General features: G+C 34.1%; 1 protein-coding gene across 1 annotated transcript; it reads right to left on the bottom strand.

Moving 5' to 3' along the window:
• Positions 1-6846: 6846 nt before the first annotated feature.
• Positions 6847-7764, bottom strand: LOC126764648 (calreticulin-like). Its single transcript, XM_050482309.1, has 2 exons — positions 7376-7764; positions 6847-7314 (listed from the first exon to the last, which is right to left on the bottom strand). Exons 1-2 carry the CDS (start codon positions 7676-7678, stop codon positions 6847-6849), a joined length of 771 nt encoding a protein of 256 aa, XP_050338266.1. The 5' UTR covers positions 7679-7764.
• Between the last annotated feature and the right edge of the window lie 11525 nt (positions 7765-19289).

Genomic DNA, 19289 nt, shown 5'->3' with positions numbered 1-19289 from the left:
TATCTGAGCCAGGCGTGGAGTTACTATCCTTCATTAGCCAAGAGTAAATTAAATGCAAACAATTGCCGATCATACAGAAAAGGCTATACCGGTATTCCAAACCGAATAGGAAATTGTAAATAACCGCTAATAAAATTAAAAAAAAAGCAAACAACTTGTTTGCTATAATAATAAAATAAGTCGTCAAAACACGCTTTTATTACTGCCACAATCACCAATACTTACACAAAATAAAATTTTGGCTTCTTACAGCTATTATTCTGGGCCCTCGGCTACTTCAGATTATAAATATAAAACTAGGCAAAATATTCGCCTAGGGGGGCCAGGATGTTTAAATGAGTTATGCATCCAACCACTTTATCCGGAAAAACTGGCGCATCCTACTAAGACAGCTTAATTCACCACAGCAGATGACACTACATCACACCACAATTGATAACATCACCACACCCAGAAAGCGGTCACCACACGACGACATCGCATGCCGCTAAACCAACAAAAAAAGGATTTGAACAATTCTTCAGACGTCACGTCAACTTTCGAATACCCACATTCGCATATACGTTCGTTCATACGCGGCGCCACGAAAATCCGACTTACGTCCACCCCGCTCCGTACACCTACATACCTTCGTCGTTTGAATATAATTTATTATTTTGTATAAATTTAATTATGTACATTAAATTATTGAAAACACATTAAATTACATTCAATGGTTGTACATTTTAACCCGTGTGTTTTTTTATTAAAGAAATGTTAAAGTGGTTAATACTTTTCGGTGCAAGTTTGCGCAGCAAAATAATCACTATGTATGTGTAATGAACTTTAATATATTTTGCAATATACTTTTTAGAATTAGGGCACTTACCTGGCCGTTGGTGAAAATTACTTCAACATGAGCGGTATTCTTCAACATTGTTGTTAACATCCCTTTTTTGGAACGAGACTCCATCCTTTTCTGCCGTTCATTAGCCTCTGCAGGAGCAGTGGTTATCGTGGGAAAAGCGCTTGGTAGCAACTTAGTTGGATTCCGCGAACTTGAACCTGCAAGAGTGTTTGGTTATAAAAGTAAAATTACTTACAAAAATGAATCCATTGTTTTACTATTGTTTTATTTTTAGGGAAATGGAAAAAAACCCATTTCGTAGCACAATTTTTACCATTATTATTATTGCACCCGAACACTGCGCAACGCATTTTAAAAATATAAAATTTCACAATTAATACAACACGTGAAAACACAATCGAACTCACTTTCAAAAGCGCGGGCGAATAAAAAGTCAACCGTGACGTCAGCTGACTGAAAGCAAACATGCGCATTGCGTAATCTCTTTCTCTATCATTCTTGCGTTACTCGGTAATATCACATCATCTTTTCTCCTGCTCCTCTGTACATAAATTTAAAGTACTTACCAGTAATAAATTTGATCTGCTCCACATAATTTTCAATTAAATGACTGACAATTTTTGATTTCGCACTTTGTTGAGGCATTTTTACTCTTTAATAAAATTGAATCAGCTGTTTCGGAATAAAATTCATCATACTACAGAGGTAGAACAAAAAGTATGTTCACAGGTAAGCCTTTTAACGAAGTATCAACTAACGAATTACCAAATTAACAGGCTTCGGCCTGAATACCCCTAATGTAAACTATTTATCGAGAAATTTGTTACAGCATATTCATACAATTTTGTAAGTTAAGTAGTTTTTGACAAAAAATCTCAATTGATAAATTTTTTTATGCGACTTTTTATTTATTTTGCGGAATTTGCCGAAACTACTGTCAAAATCTGGCGAACGTTTTGTGATCCGCGAGTTATTGCATTCAATTTTTTTAAAAATTTTGGAATAAAAAAAAGCAAGCAGTAGCAATTTGAGATGACGGTAAGGTTATTGGAGAGAAAGCCTCACGTAACCAGAGAAATGATACCGTTTGGATTCACAAAAACAATTGGATGGAGAGTGGGAAGGTATTGCGACTGAGTTGAATAATAACGACCCTTCAATCCGTAACGGGGCATCTCGAGAGGATAAAATCTATGTCTGCCTATATTGCCGTGCCTATTGTCTGTGGCGACTCCACATTGCTTATAGCTTACAATATATGGCAAACTAATTCGTATGCCATATATCGTAAGCTATAAGCTGTCACTTCAGCAGTTTGACAGCGCAGTTTTCATTTCCATGAAAATTTTGAAGAGGCAACATATCCCATTTGCACATATGCCGACGGCATTTTCCTTTCGATAATATGAAAATTAGAAGGGCGAGTGTGTTCTATTATTATATTGTTTAATATCATCAATATAAAGTACATTTTCAAAATAACATTTTTTCAAAAAACTAATATTTAGTGTAATATTGTTAATTTACAGAAACATTATACAAATTGGGTTAGGAATAAGCGAAATCTTAAATTTAATAAACTTATACTAGCAAAAATCAAAATATCATTGCTCATTTTAAATTTATTATTTTCATTCGTACTTATATATGCTACAATTATTATATAGTAGTCCAAAAATATGAATTCTTATTTTTCACAGAAATACATTTGCAAAAAAAGGATCTTTTTCCTTTTCTTATTTTACCCAGAAATACATTTGTAAAAGGATCGTAATCCTTTTTTTATTTTCCTCATAAAAGATTTAAACAGTCCAAGAGCTCAAAACATGCGCTACATCAGCTACCTACCCGACGGCATTTCGCAATGTGATAAAATAAATTTTTCAATAGCTCAAAGCATGCGCTACATCAGCTCGAACTTACCTACCCTACGCCTTTGCGCAAATGATTATCTTATGATAACAAATGCCCACATACAGATTTGGCAATGGCAATAGCAATAGATTTGACAGTTAGCAAGACATAGATTTTATCCTGTCGAGATGCCCCGTAATTACAGCTAATGGAATAGGGTAGGAATAAACAATTATCATTTCATATGTGTACATATGTATGCAGATAATTATATCCGTATTGATTTGTGGATTAAATACGATTGCTTGGATTACAAAATAAAATTAGAAAAAAGAATACTGGTGGAGGACCGTTAATATTACGATTCTTTTGGCGCCGCGATTTGATAGTACGGGTGAATAGAGGAGGCCCTCAGCATTAAGAAATGTACATATACCCTCCTCAGACTTATAGTTTTGAGATATTTGTATTTAAAGTTCAAAAATTTTTAAAAGTAATGCTCGTTATTTCACTAAGTTAACCCAATTTTCACACATTTTTAATTAATATATTTTTAATTTTAGAGTACACATTGAAATATATCCAAAATTTACACTTATTGTGTATTTTTTAAGAAAATAAATATACTTTAAAAACTACTTTGCACATTCACACTTTCAAGAGATTTGTGTGTTTACTTTTATAAAAAATAGCGGTGTTGCCACACTTTGTGTTCTGAAAACTAATCAACTATTTTCCTGTTTAATTTTTTAATCTTGAGGACCTCCTCTTTCCGTCCATACCCTCAAATCCCGGGGCCAAAAGAATCATCACCGTGCCGGAGAGCCTTACTCTCAACGTAGTTTAATGCCTTTAGAGTAAACCGCGGATGAGTTGCTCAGCTTGCAGCATGCGTTGAATCCAAGTGGAGCAAGGTTTGCAACCACTGTCGCTGAAAACTTAGATGATATGAGCACATATGCGGAAAGCGGCGAGGTGCAGCCCTAACAAGCACCTATAACCAGAAAGGAGGAGCACGAAAATTTGGGTAAGAAAGCTTTGGAAACGTAAGCGCACACGCAAACCTTGTCGATACTTTGCAAAAAAAAATTAATTCAGTGGGAACAACTGTGTTTAAATGAGTTAAGCAGCCACCCACACTAGCCGTGAAAAACTGGCGCACCTTCATAAGACAGCTTAGTTCACCACAGCTGAGAAAACGACCACACAACTCAATATGCCTTTACACCAACAAACTTATCAAAAAGGATAGAAACCGAGAAAGCAGACACATTCGCTTACACACTGCGCCGAGCCGACACATTTCTCATATTTACTCCGACTACAAATCCGCCAGATCTCAACACAATTCCACCGCATAGTTCTCACGCGCTACAAATATATTTCATGTTTCCAACCAGTTCCTGCCAGCATCAACTAAACAACCGACTGCGTTTAATCGAACGCCACAACATTCTGAAGGTTTATTTCGATATATTTCAACATTTTATTGTATTTTAAATATATCAAACATTAAAGCAAATTGTACACGAAATTACCCGGGCATTTTCATTTTGCATTTTTGATAGTGGGTGTGAAAGAGTTGAAATACCCTAACAAATTGAGGGGTTTAAACAAACTGAAACGGCAAGGTATACGAGAAAAATATTTGAGTTAAAATAAAGAAAAATTGGTCATGTATAAAATAGAAGAAAGAAAGGCCAATGAAAGTTTCTCATCAGGATCATTAACGTTATATTGCTTCAAATATTGTGTAACGCAGAGCATACATACTATAGCATATAACACTTTATACATACAAGCCTGACATATGGTTGGTTGGTTGGGCTGTGTTTGGGAGGAACCCGAAGAGCAGCCACCTCTCCGCGGTGGGTTCTGGGTGACCAATACAGGTTAGCTGAGAGCTGCAACAATTTTCACCTTGCGCTGTGGCGCGCCGCCTTTTTGGTCGTATCTCGGGAACGGTTCGTCCTACGGCCATGATCACTTATACCATTTCGGTAGCAAATGACGTGACAAATAACTTTTGTTTTATACATTTTGCCATGAGATGCGTATTTCAGGCGCGAGGTAGACAATTTCACGATTTTAGGCGAATTTCCGAAATTTCAAGGCCGGAGTTGGGGTTGAAGATGCAATCCGATCTCAAAACAAAAAGTTGCATTGGAATCAGGAAGTACTAAGGCAACTTTTCCGCACTATTAGAAATCCCGAATCGAAAAAAGTCCGGAATCGACCCACCCTAATGTGCATTAACCGTGCTATTCTGTACTGTGATACAGTCTCAAGTCTCTAAATTTGAGATTTTAAGTTAGAGACAATTTTTAAGACTTGAGATGATTTTGCTATTCTGTAAGTGACAATCACAAAATCTATTACATTTCATTGTTCAGAGATGTTTTTAAATTTGAATGAGAATAAATATGTCTATAACAAATATTATATTTTCTATAACATAGTCAAAAAACGTAATTATCAATAAAAATAAAAATATGTGTTGACTTTGTTTCATAATATTTACTAAATTTATGTAAAATTTATTTATTTTTAACCTTTTCGTGTTTGAGTTGCTTACAAAATATAAAAAAAAAAACGGCAATCGAATAATATCTATGATAATCTCTATTAAGTATATTCAAAATGCCAGACAAGAGTTCTTTTTAGTTTTGCGACCTGCTAACTATCAGGTCTCAAATTTGAGGCAATATTTTGAGACTAACGCTAGAGACTGTTTAGTGAATAGTAACTAGTCACAAATTGAGACTTTACCTCAAAATGTCTCAAATAGAGACTGGTTACAGAATCCCGCTATAATAATCATTGTTGCTTGGCTAGATGGATATCGAAGTTTACGTTCGCCTAATATTTTTACATTTTAGCACTCCCAATTAATCTTTCTACTATGTCCGTTTTAGTATTTATGTATGTATATATATTTATAAATTGTAATGCATAAATAAGCCGAATTGAAATCTTCGGCCGTTCCAAACACCTTTTCAATGAGCTATAATTTCACACAAATGAGTCGTGGGTACTTACTTATATCCGTCATATCTTGCATAAATATATCTTATCATGATCACGCGCCAAATGAGATTTTATTATGAGCAATAATCGCAACATGCATTCCATCTACGCAACCAATCACATTTTAGCTTAATGTTGTCTAGCACATGCAATTGCATACTTGCTTAACGTTTTCCTTTAGTCTGAATATGAAAATTTAGGCGACATACATATGTGTACGTACTTTTTTGCAGTCGATACTTACAATACGGGAACTTCCATGGAATTGAAGTGATCCCGTTCCTACGTTCCTAAGTTGCTTGTTGTCCTTACAACATAAAAATCTTCAAAATATATTATAAATTATCGTGGTTGAACATTTTTATTTTTATAAAGTAAAGCCGATGTTGACACAAAATGTAAAGGAAAATAATATTTAGTTTGAAGGCGTCAAAAATGTTAGTTTGCGATGCACTCGTGACATTTTTCAATGATTTCGTATGACAACAATGAAGTCAAGCGAATCTATTCATTCGCCAGTCACAATATGAACACATCACATTTTCGACAAAACGTTCGATTCGCCGTATGCATTCGATTCACCACAATTACACTGCAACTTTCTTGCGTCAAATGTGATGTGCTATACTGCCTTTACCTTGATGTGCAAACAGTAATAAATGTAGTTGATTCTGCTTCGTTTGGTAATATGTAAAACAGTGAAACCAGTGAAAATAAAAGTAAAATACTGTTGCGATATTCCCTAGACAAACATTGCATTAACAAAACAGCTATAAGTATTATTAGTACAATAGCTTCATCAAACAGTTCAGAAACAATGATATACTATACACCTTATTTTTCGCACATTGACTCAAAGATAACTATGCTTTCTATTACTACTTCAAGTTTTTGATATTTCTTTGATTTTTTTCTAATGTTTGAGGATAAATAACGACAGTTCGTACACTCTTAAGAAGCAATGACTTTTATGCACAAAATAATAATAATTACAAAATAATAATTATCAAGTCTTTTTATATATTTGTAAAAATCGCAAATAATCATTTTATTATTTAGAGTTTATCATGATCATTTGACTGCGCCTCGTCTGCTTCATCTTCATCTTTTTCATCATTTCATCTTTGTCCAGCATTCTTCTTATTCTTCTTCATCTTTTTTCGTCCTTCATCTAAGGCTTCTTTCATTTTTTTTTCTCCAGACTGTATATCTTTAATTGCGGATGCCTTCTTGAAAGCTTCTTCGATGTCATCAGTTACAAGTACGTTATCAAAAACCGTTCCTGACTTCACTTGCCATAAGTCAAATCCAATTATACAGAGTTCTTTCCGTAAATACAGATTGCCATCTGGTACATATTCTGGATTCTCAATTCCAGGATGCTCCCACGCGCCTTTATAATCTGGATTGTCCAACTTCCTAGGCTGCCATTCGCCTTTGTAATCCGGATTATCTACCATAGATGGTTCCCATTCGCCATCCATTTCGTCATCCCAATCCTCAGGCTTAGAAGCATCTGGATCAGGGATATATTCTGGTTTGTCCCAGTCTGAAGGTTTGGTATCCTCTGGATCTGGAATTGTTGGCTTATGTATAATATTTTTATTAATAATTAAAAAAATAATTATTATAAAAGATATAACATACCCTTTCATCCCAGTCTTCTGTTTTTTTTTTTGCATTTGGATCCTTAATCTTTTTTGGAGGAAGAAATTCCCAGTAATTTTCAAGGTTCCCGGACTCAATTTTTTCGTTATCAATCAACACTTCATATGTGTTGTTTGGTTTTACAATGAGTGTGTACAAATGAGTATAAACATCATCTTTGCATTGTATGTCTTTATTAATTAGGTGATTCTTGCCTTTGTAGCTAAAAATAAAGTGAACTTTTTTCGTTCCTGGACCGCAAATATCTGGTCCAAACATATAATATGGGGATTCTCCATGCATATCAGTTCCAAAGAACAGTCGAAAATTTTTACATAACCGCCCCCGCAGTCATTACAGTTCACAGAAAATTTAATAACTAAATTTTTTTTTTCGTTACTGAATGGTTCAAATTTTCTCGATACTGCATAAAACTGACCATCCTGAGATGTTTGCAAACCTAAAAAAATTATCTTGTTGTAATATGTGAAAATACTAGCATTTTGTAATGAATAGTGATTATAGTAATAAACGTGTTTTATTTGACCATCACAAGCTAATAGCTAAATCATGGACAAATAAATCGCACTTAGCTTATTTAATATGTTAGTTTAAAAACTAATTGTGTTGGCAAAACTGGTAAGAACAATCAGCTGATATTCAAGTTAGGTGAAATTTCAAATTTGTGAACGGAATATTAATCAGGGGTGTTATGGAATCCAAGACTGAATTGCTTAGATGTCAGAATTGCAATCCAATTCTGATTTTCAATGGTGTCACAGAATCTGATTGGATTTTCGTCTTTTCGAACTTACGCAAAACCAATATTCGAATCAGATGTTTATTAATGTGGCAAAACTTGCAAATGAATACATTTGGAAGCAATCCTATTAAAATTTTTAACGAGTTCCGAATTAAAGGAAGATTTTAAGAGATAACATTTATCGAATGAATAAAGAAGCATTTGGGTGTTAAATTACGTTTTGTAAATATTCTTTAAGAGGGATTCTGCTTTAGAAGGTTCAAAAAATTGATTTTTTTTGCTTAAATCTCTTTAAAAATTGTCTAAGAATATTTCCCCAAGGTTATGAGCGCTTGGGCAGAAAAAAGAAGTTGTACGATTTTTCTTAATTGGCGAGCAGGATAGAAAAAAACTAAACGTCGAATGGAATTGGGGCAAAGTTTATTATCTTTGGCATTAAATTATCTTCTATTTAAACTAAAAAAAAAACTAAGAAAAGTTAAGCATGAACATATGTTTAAAGAAAATTTTTTTTTAGTCAAAAACCACTTTTTTTAATTTTAAAATTTTTTTAGAATTTTTCATTTTTTTTTAATTTTTCTAGTTTAGCTTGAACATAAGTTATTAAAAAATATGAATCTCTTTGCATTTTTTGTTTCCGATAGAAATTGCAACCTGCATCCTGCCCGCCGTCCGAAAAATGCACATGCTAGAAGCATCTGGCAATTGCTTCCCAAAGGCAAAATGTAAAAGATTTCGTAACAAAAAAATTTGCGGATTATGCGGATTTAACTATAAACCCTAGAAATTTCGCCTTAACCAATTATTTCTTCCTTCCCAAAAAAAACCTCAAAAAAATCGATTGTTTTAAGCCTCTAAAGCAGGCTCCCCCCTTAAATATCCGCTTTTTTGTTTCAAAAAACTCAATAATTGAGACATTCCGTGTTTTATACTTATGTTTTCCCCTATAGAAATAAAGATAGATTAATTCGAAATAATAAAATAACTTGATTTCTTAACTTACATTTCAAAACTGTGTGGCACTATCTTCTTGATTTGTTTCTCACAGCAAAACCGATAAAATTGGTTTCCGTGACACCCAAAACCGTTACAAATTCTGTTTCGAATATCAAACCAATAATATCTGAATTCATGACACCTACTGATTTTTTTGATCGGTTTCAATTCTGATTCCGACGACTATCAGATTCCACAAAACTCCTGAATATACTATACATTATATACATATTATTTATATGAGGTCTCGAAAACAAAAAACTGGTGGGGTGCGATAAAGCCATGCGAGATAACGCCATATGGCCTTATCACTCAATTCAAAGAGAGATAAAGCCATATTCACGTCAAAATTTCTGTATGGCTTTGTTTCCAATTTCAAAGAGCGATAAGGCCATATGGCGTTATCTCGCATGGCTTTATCTCTCATTTGATTTTCCCTTTTACGGAATATTTTCTGCTCTATATGCATTCAAGAAGGTGTAAGCATTCTGTAAAAGGGAAAAATCATTAGTTTTCTTCTTGCAATGAAAGGTAATGATTTTTCCCTTTTACAGAAATGTTAAATACATTTGAAAAGCTAATGATTTTACAGAATTTGCCACTGACCATTTTGTAAAAAAAAACGAACTTTCAGTTTCTTTATATTTATTTAAAGATAATAAAGTAAACACAAGTATAACATTTAAAGAAAAACATTATTCCAACAAACAGATCAAACAAAATGAAAACCAAAAATTACGAAAACACTATTCCAATATAGTTCTAGGTATATAATAACATATGAGCTTAATTATATTATTAACAAAATATTTGTTTTGCTTCGTTTATTATACTGCGACAAATTGGGCACAATGTTTGTACGCCCTTTAATTTGCTGTTTTCTTCCATTTTTTGAAAGCATGTTTGACGAACTTTATAATGATGACATGGGTCGAACAAGAGTTCCCTTTCCCTTTCGCAGCAAATTACGCATAACAATGTCATATTTTGTTGCGTTTGTAAATGATCTTTACAATTTTCATCTTCATTACTGTCGTCATCGTCGTCGTCGTCTTTATAATCATCATCGAAACTATGGATTTTATTGACGAATTTTTCTGCAAGTATGCAGTTTTCCATTTTAGAAAACTGGCTGAGAATTTCCATCAAAGATATTTTATTGTTTTTTAATAAGTCTAGCCGTTTTTTAATAAATTTGTCGCGAACTCCATTGCCGAATGTTTTTGATCTATATAGATTCGTACAACCAGAAATAGATTTTGAATAATCCATGGATTTTACAAAATCTAATTCGAAAAGGGTTTCTAGGAAGTTGTAAAACGTGCCTCGCTTTGGAAGTTTCATATTCAATCTGCTATGGAAACCTTAAGCAGAATTACTTGTCCTGACAGGTTCTTTATACACTGAAAAGTTTACAGGGTTTTCCTAAAACAATAAAATTTCATAAAATTATATTATTATATATAATTTAGTTTTCTCTCACTTTTTTCATCCATTGTCGCTCGAAGTAATTTATAAATGGTTTAAAGAAGCTTTCTGTATTATTTGATGGATTAACTAATTTTACATCCATAGCATCTTGTTTTTTATAGCTATAGGCTTCTATAATATTAGCCGATTTCAATAATGGTAGATACATAAATTTGGAAAATAGGTTTTTGGCATTTTTATCTCTGTTCAATTTAGCTGTGAATTTAGGAATTTGCGTAGCTTTCCGTCGAAGAGCATTCGTGTAGTGAAACCAACATCCAACCGTTTTCACTATTGGGTATACGCTTTTAAAAGCATTACGTAAACTGCATTCAAAATCAGTGATTACTGACGTCGGCTTCAAATCGATGACATTTGATAGCAAATATTGCTAAACATGTTTATATGCAGATTCTGACTTATGAGACATTAAAATATATATGAACGGATATGCCTGAAAAGTAATGAAAAACAAGTAAGGAAGGGATAAGTTCGGGTGTCACCGAACATTTTATATTCTCGCATTATAAAGTGATAATCGAGATTTCATTATACGTCATTTACATATTTTTCAAATACCGTATTTTTGTAAAGTTTTATTCCGCTATCATCATTGGTTCCTAATGTATTATATATTATACAGAGAAGGCATCAGATGGAATTCAAAATAGCGTTATATTGGAAGAAGGCGTGGTTGTGAACCGATTTCACCCATATTTCGTACATGTCATCAGGGTGTTAAGAAAATATTATATACCGAATTTTATTGAAATCGGTCTAGTAGTTCCTGAGATATGGTTTTTGGTCCATAAGTGGGCGAGGCCACGCCCATTTTCAATTTTTAAAATAAGCCTGGGTGCAGCTTCCTTCTGCAATTTCTTCCGTAAAATTTAGTGTTTCTGACGTTTTTTGTTAGTCCGTTAACGCACTTTTAGTGATTTTCAACATAACCTTTGTATGGGAGGTGGGCGTGGTTATTATCTGATTTCTTCCATTTTTGAACTGTATATGGAAATGCCTGAAGAAAACGACTCTGTAGAGTTTGGTTGACATAGCTAATGTAGTTTTCGAGATACGTGCAAAAAACTTAGTAGGGGGCGGGGCCATGCCCACTTTTCCAAAAAAATTGCGCCCAAATATGCCCCTCCCTAATGCGATCCCTTGTGCCAAATTTCACTTTATTATCTTTATTTATGGCTTAGTTAAGACAATTTATAGGTTTTCGGTTTCCGCCATTTTGTGGGCGTGGCAGTGGGCCGATTTTGCCCATCTTCGAACTTAACCTTCTTATGGAGCCACGGAATACGTGTTCCAAGTTTCATCATGATATCTCAATTTTTACTCAAGTTACAGCTTGCACGGACGGACGGACGGCCAGACAGACATCCGGATTTCGACTCTACTCGTCACCCTGATCACTTTGGTATATATAACCCTATATCTGTCTCTTTTAGTTTTAGGACTTACAAACAACCGTTATGTGAACAAAACTATAATACTCCTTAGCAACATTGTTGCGAGAGTATAAAAATGAGCGAGTTATTTTAAGATAAATAATAAATTTTCATTTTAAAGTTCTTACATGGTCTGCGTGAATAATGTGAATTATAAGCAATTGCTTATATTTCTTTGAAACTATATAATTACGTTGTTCCATGTGGTTCCTTCCTTTAATAGCATTAGAAATGGTAGGAGACACAAATAATGAGTAGGCAAAATTTTCTTCTACTATAGTGTCAATATAAAATTTTTAATTTTCCTCATATCTGGACATTGTGAATTTTGATGAAATTTCTTTATTTTTATAAACTTCAATTATTTCTTCAAAAGTCATCGGATTTTTTGGATATTTTTCTTGTTCTATATGAATCAAATGCCTACGCATTTTACCGAACTGCACTGAATGTGATGTTTCCTTATATTTTTTACATTGTGCATCAAATATATCTCGCACACTTGAACGTTTTAATGATGCACTCATCACTTCAGTTTTTATCGAATTTATTAATTATACTCTCGCAACAATGTTGCTAAGGAGAGTATTATAGTTTTGTTCACATAACGGTTGTTTGTAAGTCCTAAAACTAAAAGAGTCTGATATAGGGTTATATATACCAAAGTGATCAGGGTGACGAGTAGAGTTGAAATCCGGATGTCTGTCTGTCCGTCCGTCTGTCCGTCCGTCCGTCCGTCTGTCCGTCCGTCCGTGCAAGCTGTAACTTGAGTAAAAATTGAGATATCATGATGAAACTTGGTACACGTATTCCGTGGCTCCATAAGAAGGTTAAGTTCGAAGATGGGCAAAATCGGCCAACTGCCACGCCCACAAAATGGCGGAAACCGAAAACCTATAAAGTGTCATAACTAAGCCATAAATAAAGATATTAAAGTGAAATTTGGCACAAGGGATCGCATTAGGGAGGAGCATATTTGGACGCAATTTTTTTGGAAAAGTGGGCGTGGCCCCGCCCCCTACTAAGTTTTTTGTACATATCTCAAAAACTACTATAGCTATGTCAACCAAACTCTACAGAGTCGTTTTCTTCAGGCATTTCCATATACAGTTTAAAAATGAAAGAAATCGGATAATAACCACGCCCACCTCCCATACAAAGGTTATGTTGAAAATCACTAAAAGTGCGTTAACGGACTAACAAAAAACGTCAGAAACACTAAATTTTACGAAAGAAATTGAAGAAGGAAGCTGCACCCAGGCTTTTTTAAAAATTGAAAATGGGCGTGGCCTCGCCCACTTATGGACCAAAAACCATATCTCAGGAACTACTAGACCGATTTCAATAAAATTCGGTATATAATATTTTCTTAACACCCTGATGACATGTACGAAATATGGGTGAAATTGGTTCACAACCACGCCTTCTTCCAATATAACGCTATTTTGAATTCCATCTGATGCCTTTTCTGTATAATACGGGTATATACATTAGGAACCAATGATGATAGCGGAATAAAACTTTACAAAAATACGGTATTTGAAAAATATGTAAATGACGTATAATGAAATCTCGATTATCACTTTATCATGCGAGAGTATAAAATGTTCGGTGACACCCGAACTTAGCCCTTCCTTACTTGTTTTAATTTTTCAATTAAGACGACACAATTGCGATTTCTTTGGCGCCGCGATTTGAAGGTACAGTTGGAAAGAGGAAGTCCTCCTGATTATAAAATATAGTTATAGGAACCGCAAACGCTTAGTTTACGAGATATTCGACCTTAAAGTTCAAAAATTCCCAAAATTTGAACATTTCAACAAGCTATTTTACCACATTAAACACACTTTACTTACATTTTTCATTTCACATTAATTGAATTAAACTATAAACTTTTAAATAAATCCACATTTTACACTTTTAACAGTCTTTTTATCAAAAAAACTTTTTTTTAAAAATTGTATTTTACACTCGTAATGAACATCATGTGTGTGCTAAAAATTACGACGAAATGGAGCGCTGCCATGTGATAATAAGGAAAATCACTGAAATTCGTTTTTTCCCAAAAATTCCTCTATCCATTCATGTGGATATGTTCTTTATTTAATTTAATAAACAAATAAGTAATATTATATAATAGTATTATATATATTGTCACCTAATATACAAATTAACGTAAAAATAAATGGAAAGCGCTGACAGATATAATAACCAAAATTTAACCATTTTATAACGAAAACTCAAATTTTGTTTCAATATCAGTGCAAGATAACCAAAAATATAACCACTTTTTAACGAAACTCAATATATTTTTTTTATTTTAACGCAGAAAGGAGTACTATGCGAAAGTACTTCAGTAACCCCGGGTATTCGCTCGACCAGGGTTATTTTTTTAAAGCGTGGCCGAAGGCCGCCAACGCAGAAAGGAGTACTACGCGAAAGTACTTCAGTCACATAAATCACATATTACACATATACATACATATGTAGACAGAATTTTTTTATAGTTAATATAGAAAAAAGAATCACGCGAAAAAGCAAACAAAGAAAAATTGTTAAAAATCCTACATATTTGCTGTTTAAGATGTGGCAAGGCTTGTTTTCCTAATAATTGTAAACAATCTAACCTTTTCAACGATGAGTGTGCTAAGTGATTTTTCAATTAATAAATTTAGGTAAAATATACCAAAATAAAAGTGAAATGTGAACGTATTTCAATGTATAGAGTGTATATTTAAATATACAGAGTGAAAAACGTGAAAAAATTTAGTGAAACATAGAGAAATACCATGTGTTATTAGTGCAAGTTTTTGAACTTTTAATCGTGAATATTTTAAAAAATAAAAGTTATTTTTATATTATTTTTGGATATATCTTCTCTGGAGAAGCTCCCCTATCCGCACATACCCCATTTATACGGAAATTCGGACAAAAGTAATGGGAATCGTGCCATTAAGACACTTTGTTCCCCATGATTGTGGCCGTTCTTGACACTTTTCTCTGTTTTACAGCAAAATCTTTTGCTATTTAATTCAATGGCAACTGTAGCTGAACAGTTATCCACTTAACAATTATAATATTTAACATTTTTATTCATATATTTATTTTGAAAATTTGATTTTCTTTTTCAATTAATAATAAAGAACTGTTTTTCCTAAAACCTGGAATCAACTTATATTCAAAAATTATTTCTTGATTTTCCATTTTAATCAAAGCACAAAATACGTTGGTTATGAAAATATGCAATTTGACAATATGCAATATGACATTGATTAAGAAAGTTGCCAGGTGCAATGAATAACAATTAAATGCACATTCACAATGCAAAATAAATTCATATGAGAGATAAGGCCATATGGCTTTAACTCACAATTGTCAAAAAAAAAAAAATAGCATTGTCTCTCAATGCGAAGCCTGATAATGCCATATGGCTTTACCTCGCAATTGGATGGGAGACAGAGCCATATGGTGTTATCTCGCATGGCTTTATCGCACCCCACCCAAAATACTGAAGACAAACAATCCGTAATTTTGGTTTGTTTACAATTTCATCTGTTAAAATAAGGGTTTCTCGCTATTGTCAACTACTTTTTTTTGTGAATGAAAAAAAGCGATGAACTGACAATGCCTCTAGTTCAATATACAAACTATGATAGTTTATGACAAGCCAAGATAATTCTGTTGGCTAACTGAGCGATTCTGTACTGTGATACAGTCACAAGTCTCTAAAATTGAAATTTTAAAATGGACAAAATTTTTGTGACTTGAGGCAATTTTGCAATTCTGTAAGGGACAGTCACAAAAGTCTGTTTGTTTGATTTCATTATTAAGAGATGTATTTACACTTGAATGAAAATAAATCTGTCGATAAATATATGTTGACTTTGTTTCGAAATATTTACGAAATTTATGTGAATTTGTTTTATGATTAACTTTTTGTGCTTGAGTTGCTTACAAAATATAAAAAAAATCGACAATCGATTAATATCTATGATGATCGTTATTCAGTATATTCAAAATTGCAACCAAGAAGCTCTTTTTAGTTTTGACAATATTTTGAGACTAAAGACTAGAGACTGTGTTGTGAATACTAAGAGGTCTCAAATTGAGACTTTACCTCAAAATTTCTGAAATAGTGATTAGAGAGTCTTCCATACAAAATAAACTAATAGCTTATTTTGCTGGTCAAATAAAACACGCCTATTAATAGAATTAGTATAATATAATTTATTACTTATGCATTTTAAGAAATAACGATTACGTATGCGATAAATAAAATATTTGATCATAACGATAAAAAAATTTAACAATATGAATTACGATGGAAAGGTGTTATTTATACAATAAAACTCAATGTGGGGCAGTGTCAGTGGCACTACACTTACATATAAACGGAAATCTTTAGATAATTTGTAGTAAAGTTACGCTAGTAAAAATTTTAAGGTATTGTAACGAACACGGATACGAGAACAAAAATAGAAACGACGATAAATTGTTAGAATTAACTAGTCAGCGTAGTTGCCGGAGTATTCGAGTTGCGAAGTGTTGTTAACGATCTAGTATATAAGGGCTGACGGATTGTACAACAGACACACAGACACCTAGTTACAGTGCTGCCGTGATAAGAGCAAATGATATGTAAATTAAAAGTTGTTATTTCGGATAATGAGTAGCAAATCATTAAGTTGTTGAAATTAGAAATAGGGATAAGTGTATAGCTATTAAAAATAGACTTTTATTTAACAATCCAGTAATCGAACTCAAGAGTGAATTACAATGTAAACTATTTATAGAGAAATTCGTTACAGCATATTCATAGTAGTTTATAAGTTAAGTAGTTTCTGACAAAAAATCTCAATTGATAAATTTTTTCATACCTGCGACTTTTTATTTATTTTGCGAAATTTATCGAAACTATATATTAAAAATACAGGTGTTTCAAACCTTCCATAAGATGAAACCCAATATGATTATGTACTATTGAAACCACAATTGGTGTCGACAATTAAGCAAATTATCTTACCTCTTATTACACCCTACGGCAGAGATGGGCACATTTTTAGCCCGCAAAGTTAGCAAAGTGCGAACGAGGGCTAGATGAGGAGAATATCAGTTTACGGAGGGAAGAGCATAAAAAGGTGCGAAAAAATCAATTACATTCCTCCGGAACTTGATGTTCATCGCAGAATGCAGGAATAAAGGGATATTAAAATTATTCCAGTGTGAGAGCGCCTCAAAATTAGCGTTTTTTATAACACTTTCCATTATGGCCAGGTTGAACAAAATTACAATTTTTGGACATTTATCAACCCAATACCCAATATTTAGTACGAATAAATAGTGGTTATTTATTATATGGAGAAACTATTTAAATTTTTTAAAGAATATTATAACAACTGACTTTTATCCTTTCAATACCCAATAATAGGATTTAAGCTTGTTAGCTCTCAATCCTTCTTAGTCTCGGCCTACTGGGCCCATGACGAAGACATACCACCGACCCCGCTCACCAGACTAGTAGAGGAGAACAGGAAAGAAGATGTCCTAATAGGGTGTGATGCAAACGCAAGGCACACCGTATGGGGTAGCTCCAGTATAAACACCAGAGGTGAGTCACTCTTGCAGTATATTTTGAATAGTAATCTAAGTATTTGCAACAAGGGCGATAAGCCAACTTTTACTTTCCCAAGCTCGGATAGGTTTCCGGGGTGGGAGGAAGTGCTTGACCTCACGCTATCAACAGACACAGACAGTCTCGTTGTGGATAACTGGAGGGTATCCGATGAGCCTTCCATGTCGGATCACTCCTGGATACTCTTCAGCATCCGCGAGAAGTACAGTGCGCCTCTCACTTACCGGAACCCTAGAAGAACGGCATGGGGAAAATTTACCAGTATAGCAACAAAATGCCTTGAAAAGGGAGGCAATAAGAGCATCAGAAATCCTGAGGAATTAGATTCAGAAGTAGAGAAGTTGGAAAAAATCCTAACCACAACTTTTAATAAATCTACTCCGCTAACAGTTTTGAAAAAGAGAAAGTCTCTTCCTTGGTGGAACAGTGAACTCAAGAATTTGAGAACACAACTAAGGAAGGCTTTCAATGAGAGTTTTAGAACCAAAATATTGCAGCCATATAAAGATATTATAAAAAGATACAAAAAAGCAGTCAGGAAAGCAAAAACGACTCTTGGCGATCTTTCTGCACAGCGATAGAAAGTTGCAGAGAAACCGCTAGGCTGAGCAAAATGCTATCCAAAGATCATATTAACACTGCCTACATTAGGACGGAGGGAAGTGATTGGACCTCCTCGGCAAAAGAGTCTCTGGAGGTACTAATTACAACACACTTCCCCGGGAGTCAGCAAACATCTTCAACCGTTGAACGCCTTAAGGAATTATGCCCATAATGTTGCAAAAACTGGTAGAACCAATGGTTCAAAGACTTGAAAATATATACAAAGCTAGCATTCTATTATCCTACATCCCAAGAAGTTGAAAAAGAAGTAAAGTTGTGTTCCTTCCAAAACCTGGCAGAAGAGCACACGAAAATGCCAAGGACTTTAGACCTATAAGCCTTACCTCCTTTATGCTGAAGGTACTGGAAAGGCTAATAGATCTACACGTAAGAACAATAATGGCGGAGAAGTTATCGAAGTCCCAACATGCGTACATAAAGGGCCGATCAACCGAAACCGCCCTTCACGAGGTGATAAGTGTAATTGAAAAATCACTACACCACAAACAATACACCATGGCTGCTTTTCTAGACATAGAGGGCGCCTTCAATAACATAGAAGTAAATGCGATAATTAACTCTCTGGCACATGGTGGCATAGATGACACTGTGTGCAGATGGATACTATCGATGCTTGAGAATAGGAAGATTATAGCTTCAAACGGCGCTGCAACACAAACAAGCTATGTGAGTAGAGGGACGCCTCAAGGAGGGGTCCTCTCTTCGCTCCTATGGGTTGTAGCGCTGAACGAAATACTCCTCCAACTAAACGGTGGAGGAGTGAAAGCAGTGGCGTATGCAGACGGTATAGTGTTGTTGGTATCAGGCATGTTTCCTTCAACAGTCAGCGAGATTATGGAAAGAGCACTTCGAAGGTTAAACCTATGGTTTAAAAACAATGGACTAGGAGTTAACCCGAACAAAACAGAACTGATGCTATTCACAAGCAGAACCAAAATACCTCAGTTTCAACTTCCGGTACTAAACGGTACAACA

Source organism: Bactrocera neohumeralis, unplaced genomic scaffold, assembly GCF_024586455.1.
Source record: "Bactrocera neohumeralis isolate Rockhampton unplaced genomic scaffold, APGP_CSIRO_Bneo_wtdbg2-racon-allhic-juicebox.fasta_v2 cluster09, whole genome shotgun sequence".
Taxonomy (NCBI): Eukaryota; Metazoa; Arthropoda; class Insecta; order Diptera; family Tephritidae; genus Bactrocera; species Bactrocera neohumeralis.
This window is presented reverse-complemented; position numbering and strand designations above follow the sequence as displayed.

Excerpts from the sequence above, each read along its gene's own strand:
- LOC126764648 (XM_050482309.1), bottom strand. The coding sequence starts at position 7,678 with ATGCATGGAGAATCCCCATATTATATGTTTGGACCAGATATTTGCGGT. Across the intron at positions 7,315-7,375 it reads CAGAAGACTGGGATGAAAGG|CCAACAATTCCAGATCCAGA; the intron begins GTATGTTATATC and ends ATTATACATAAG.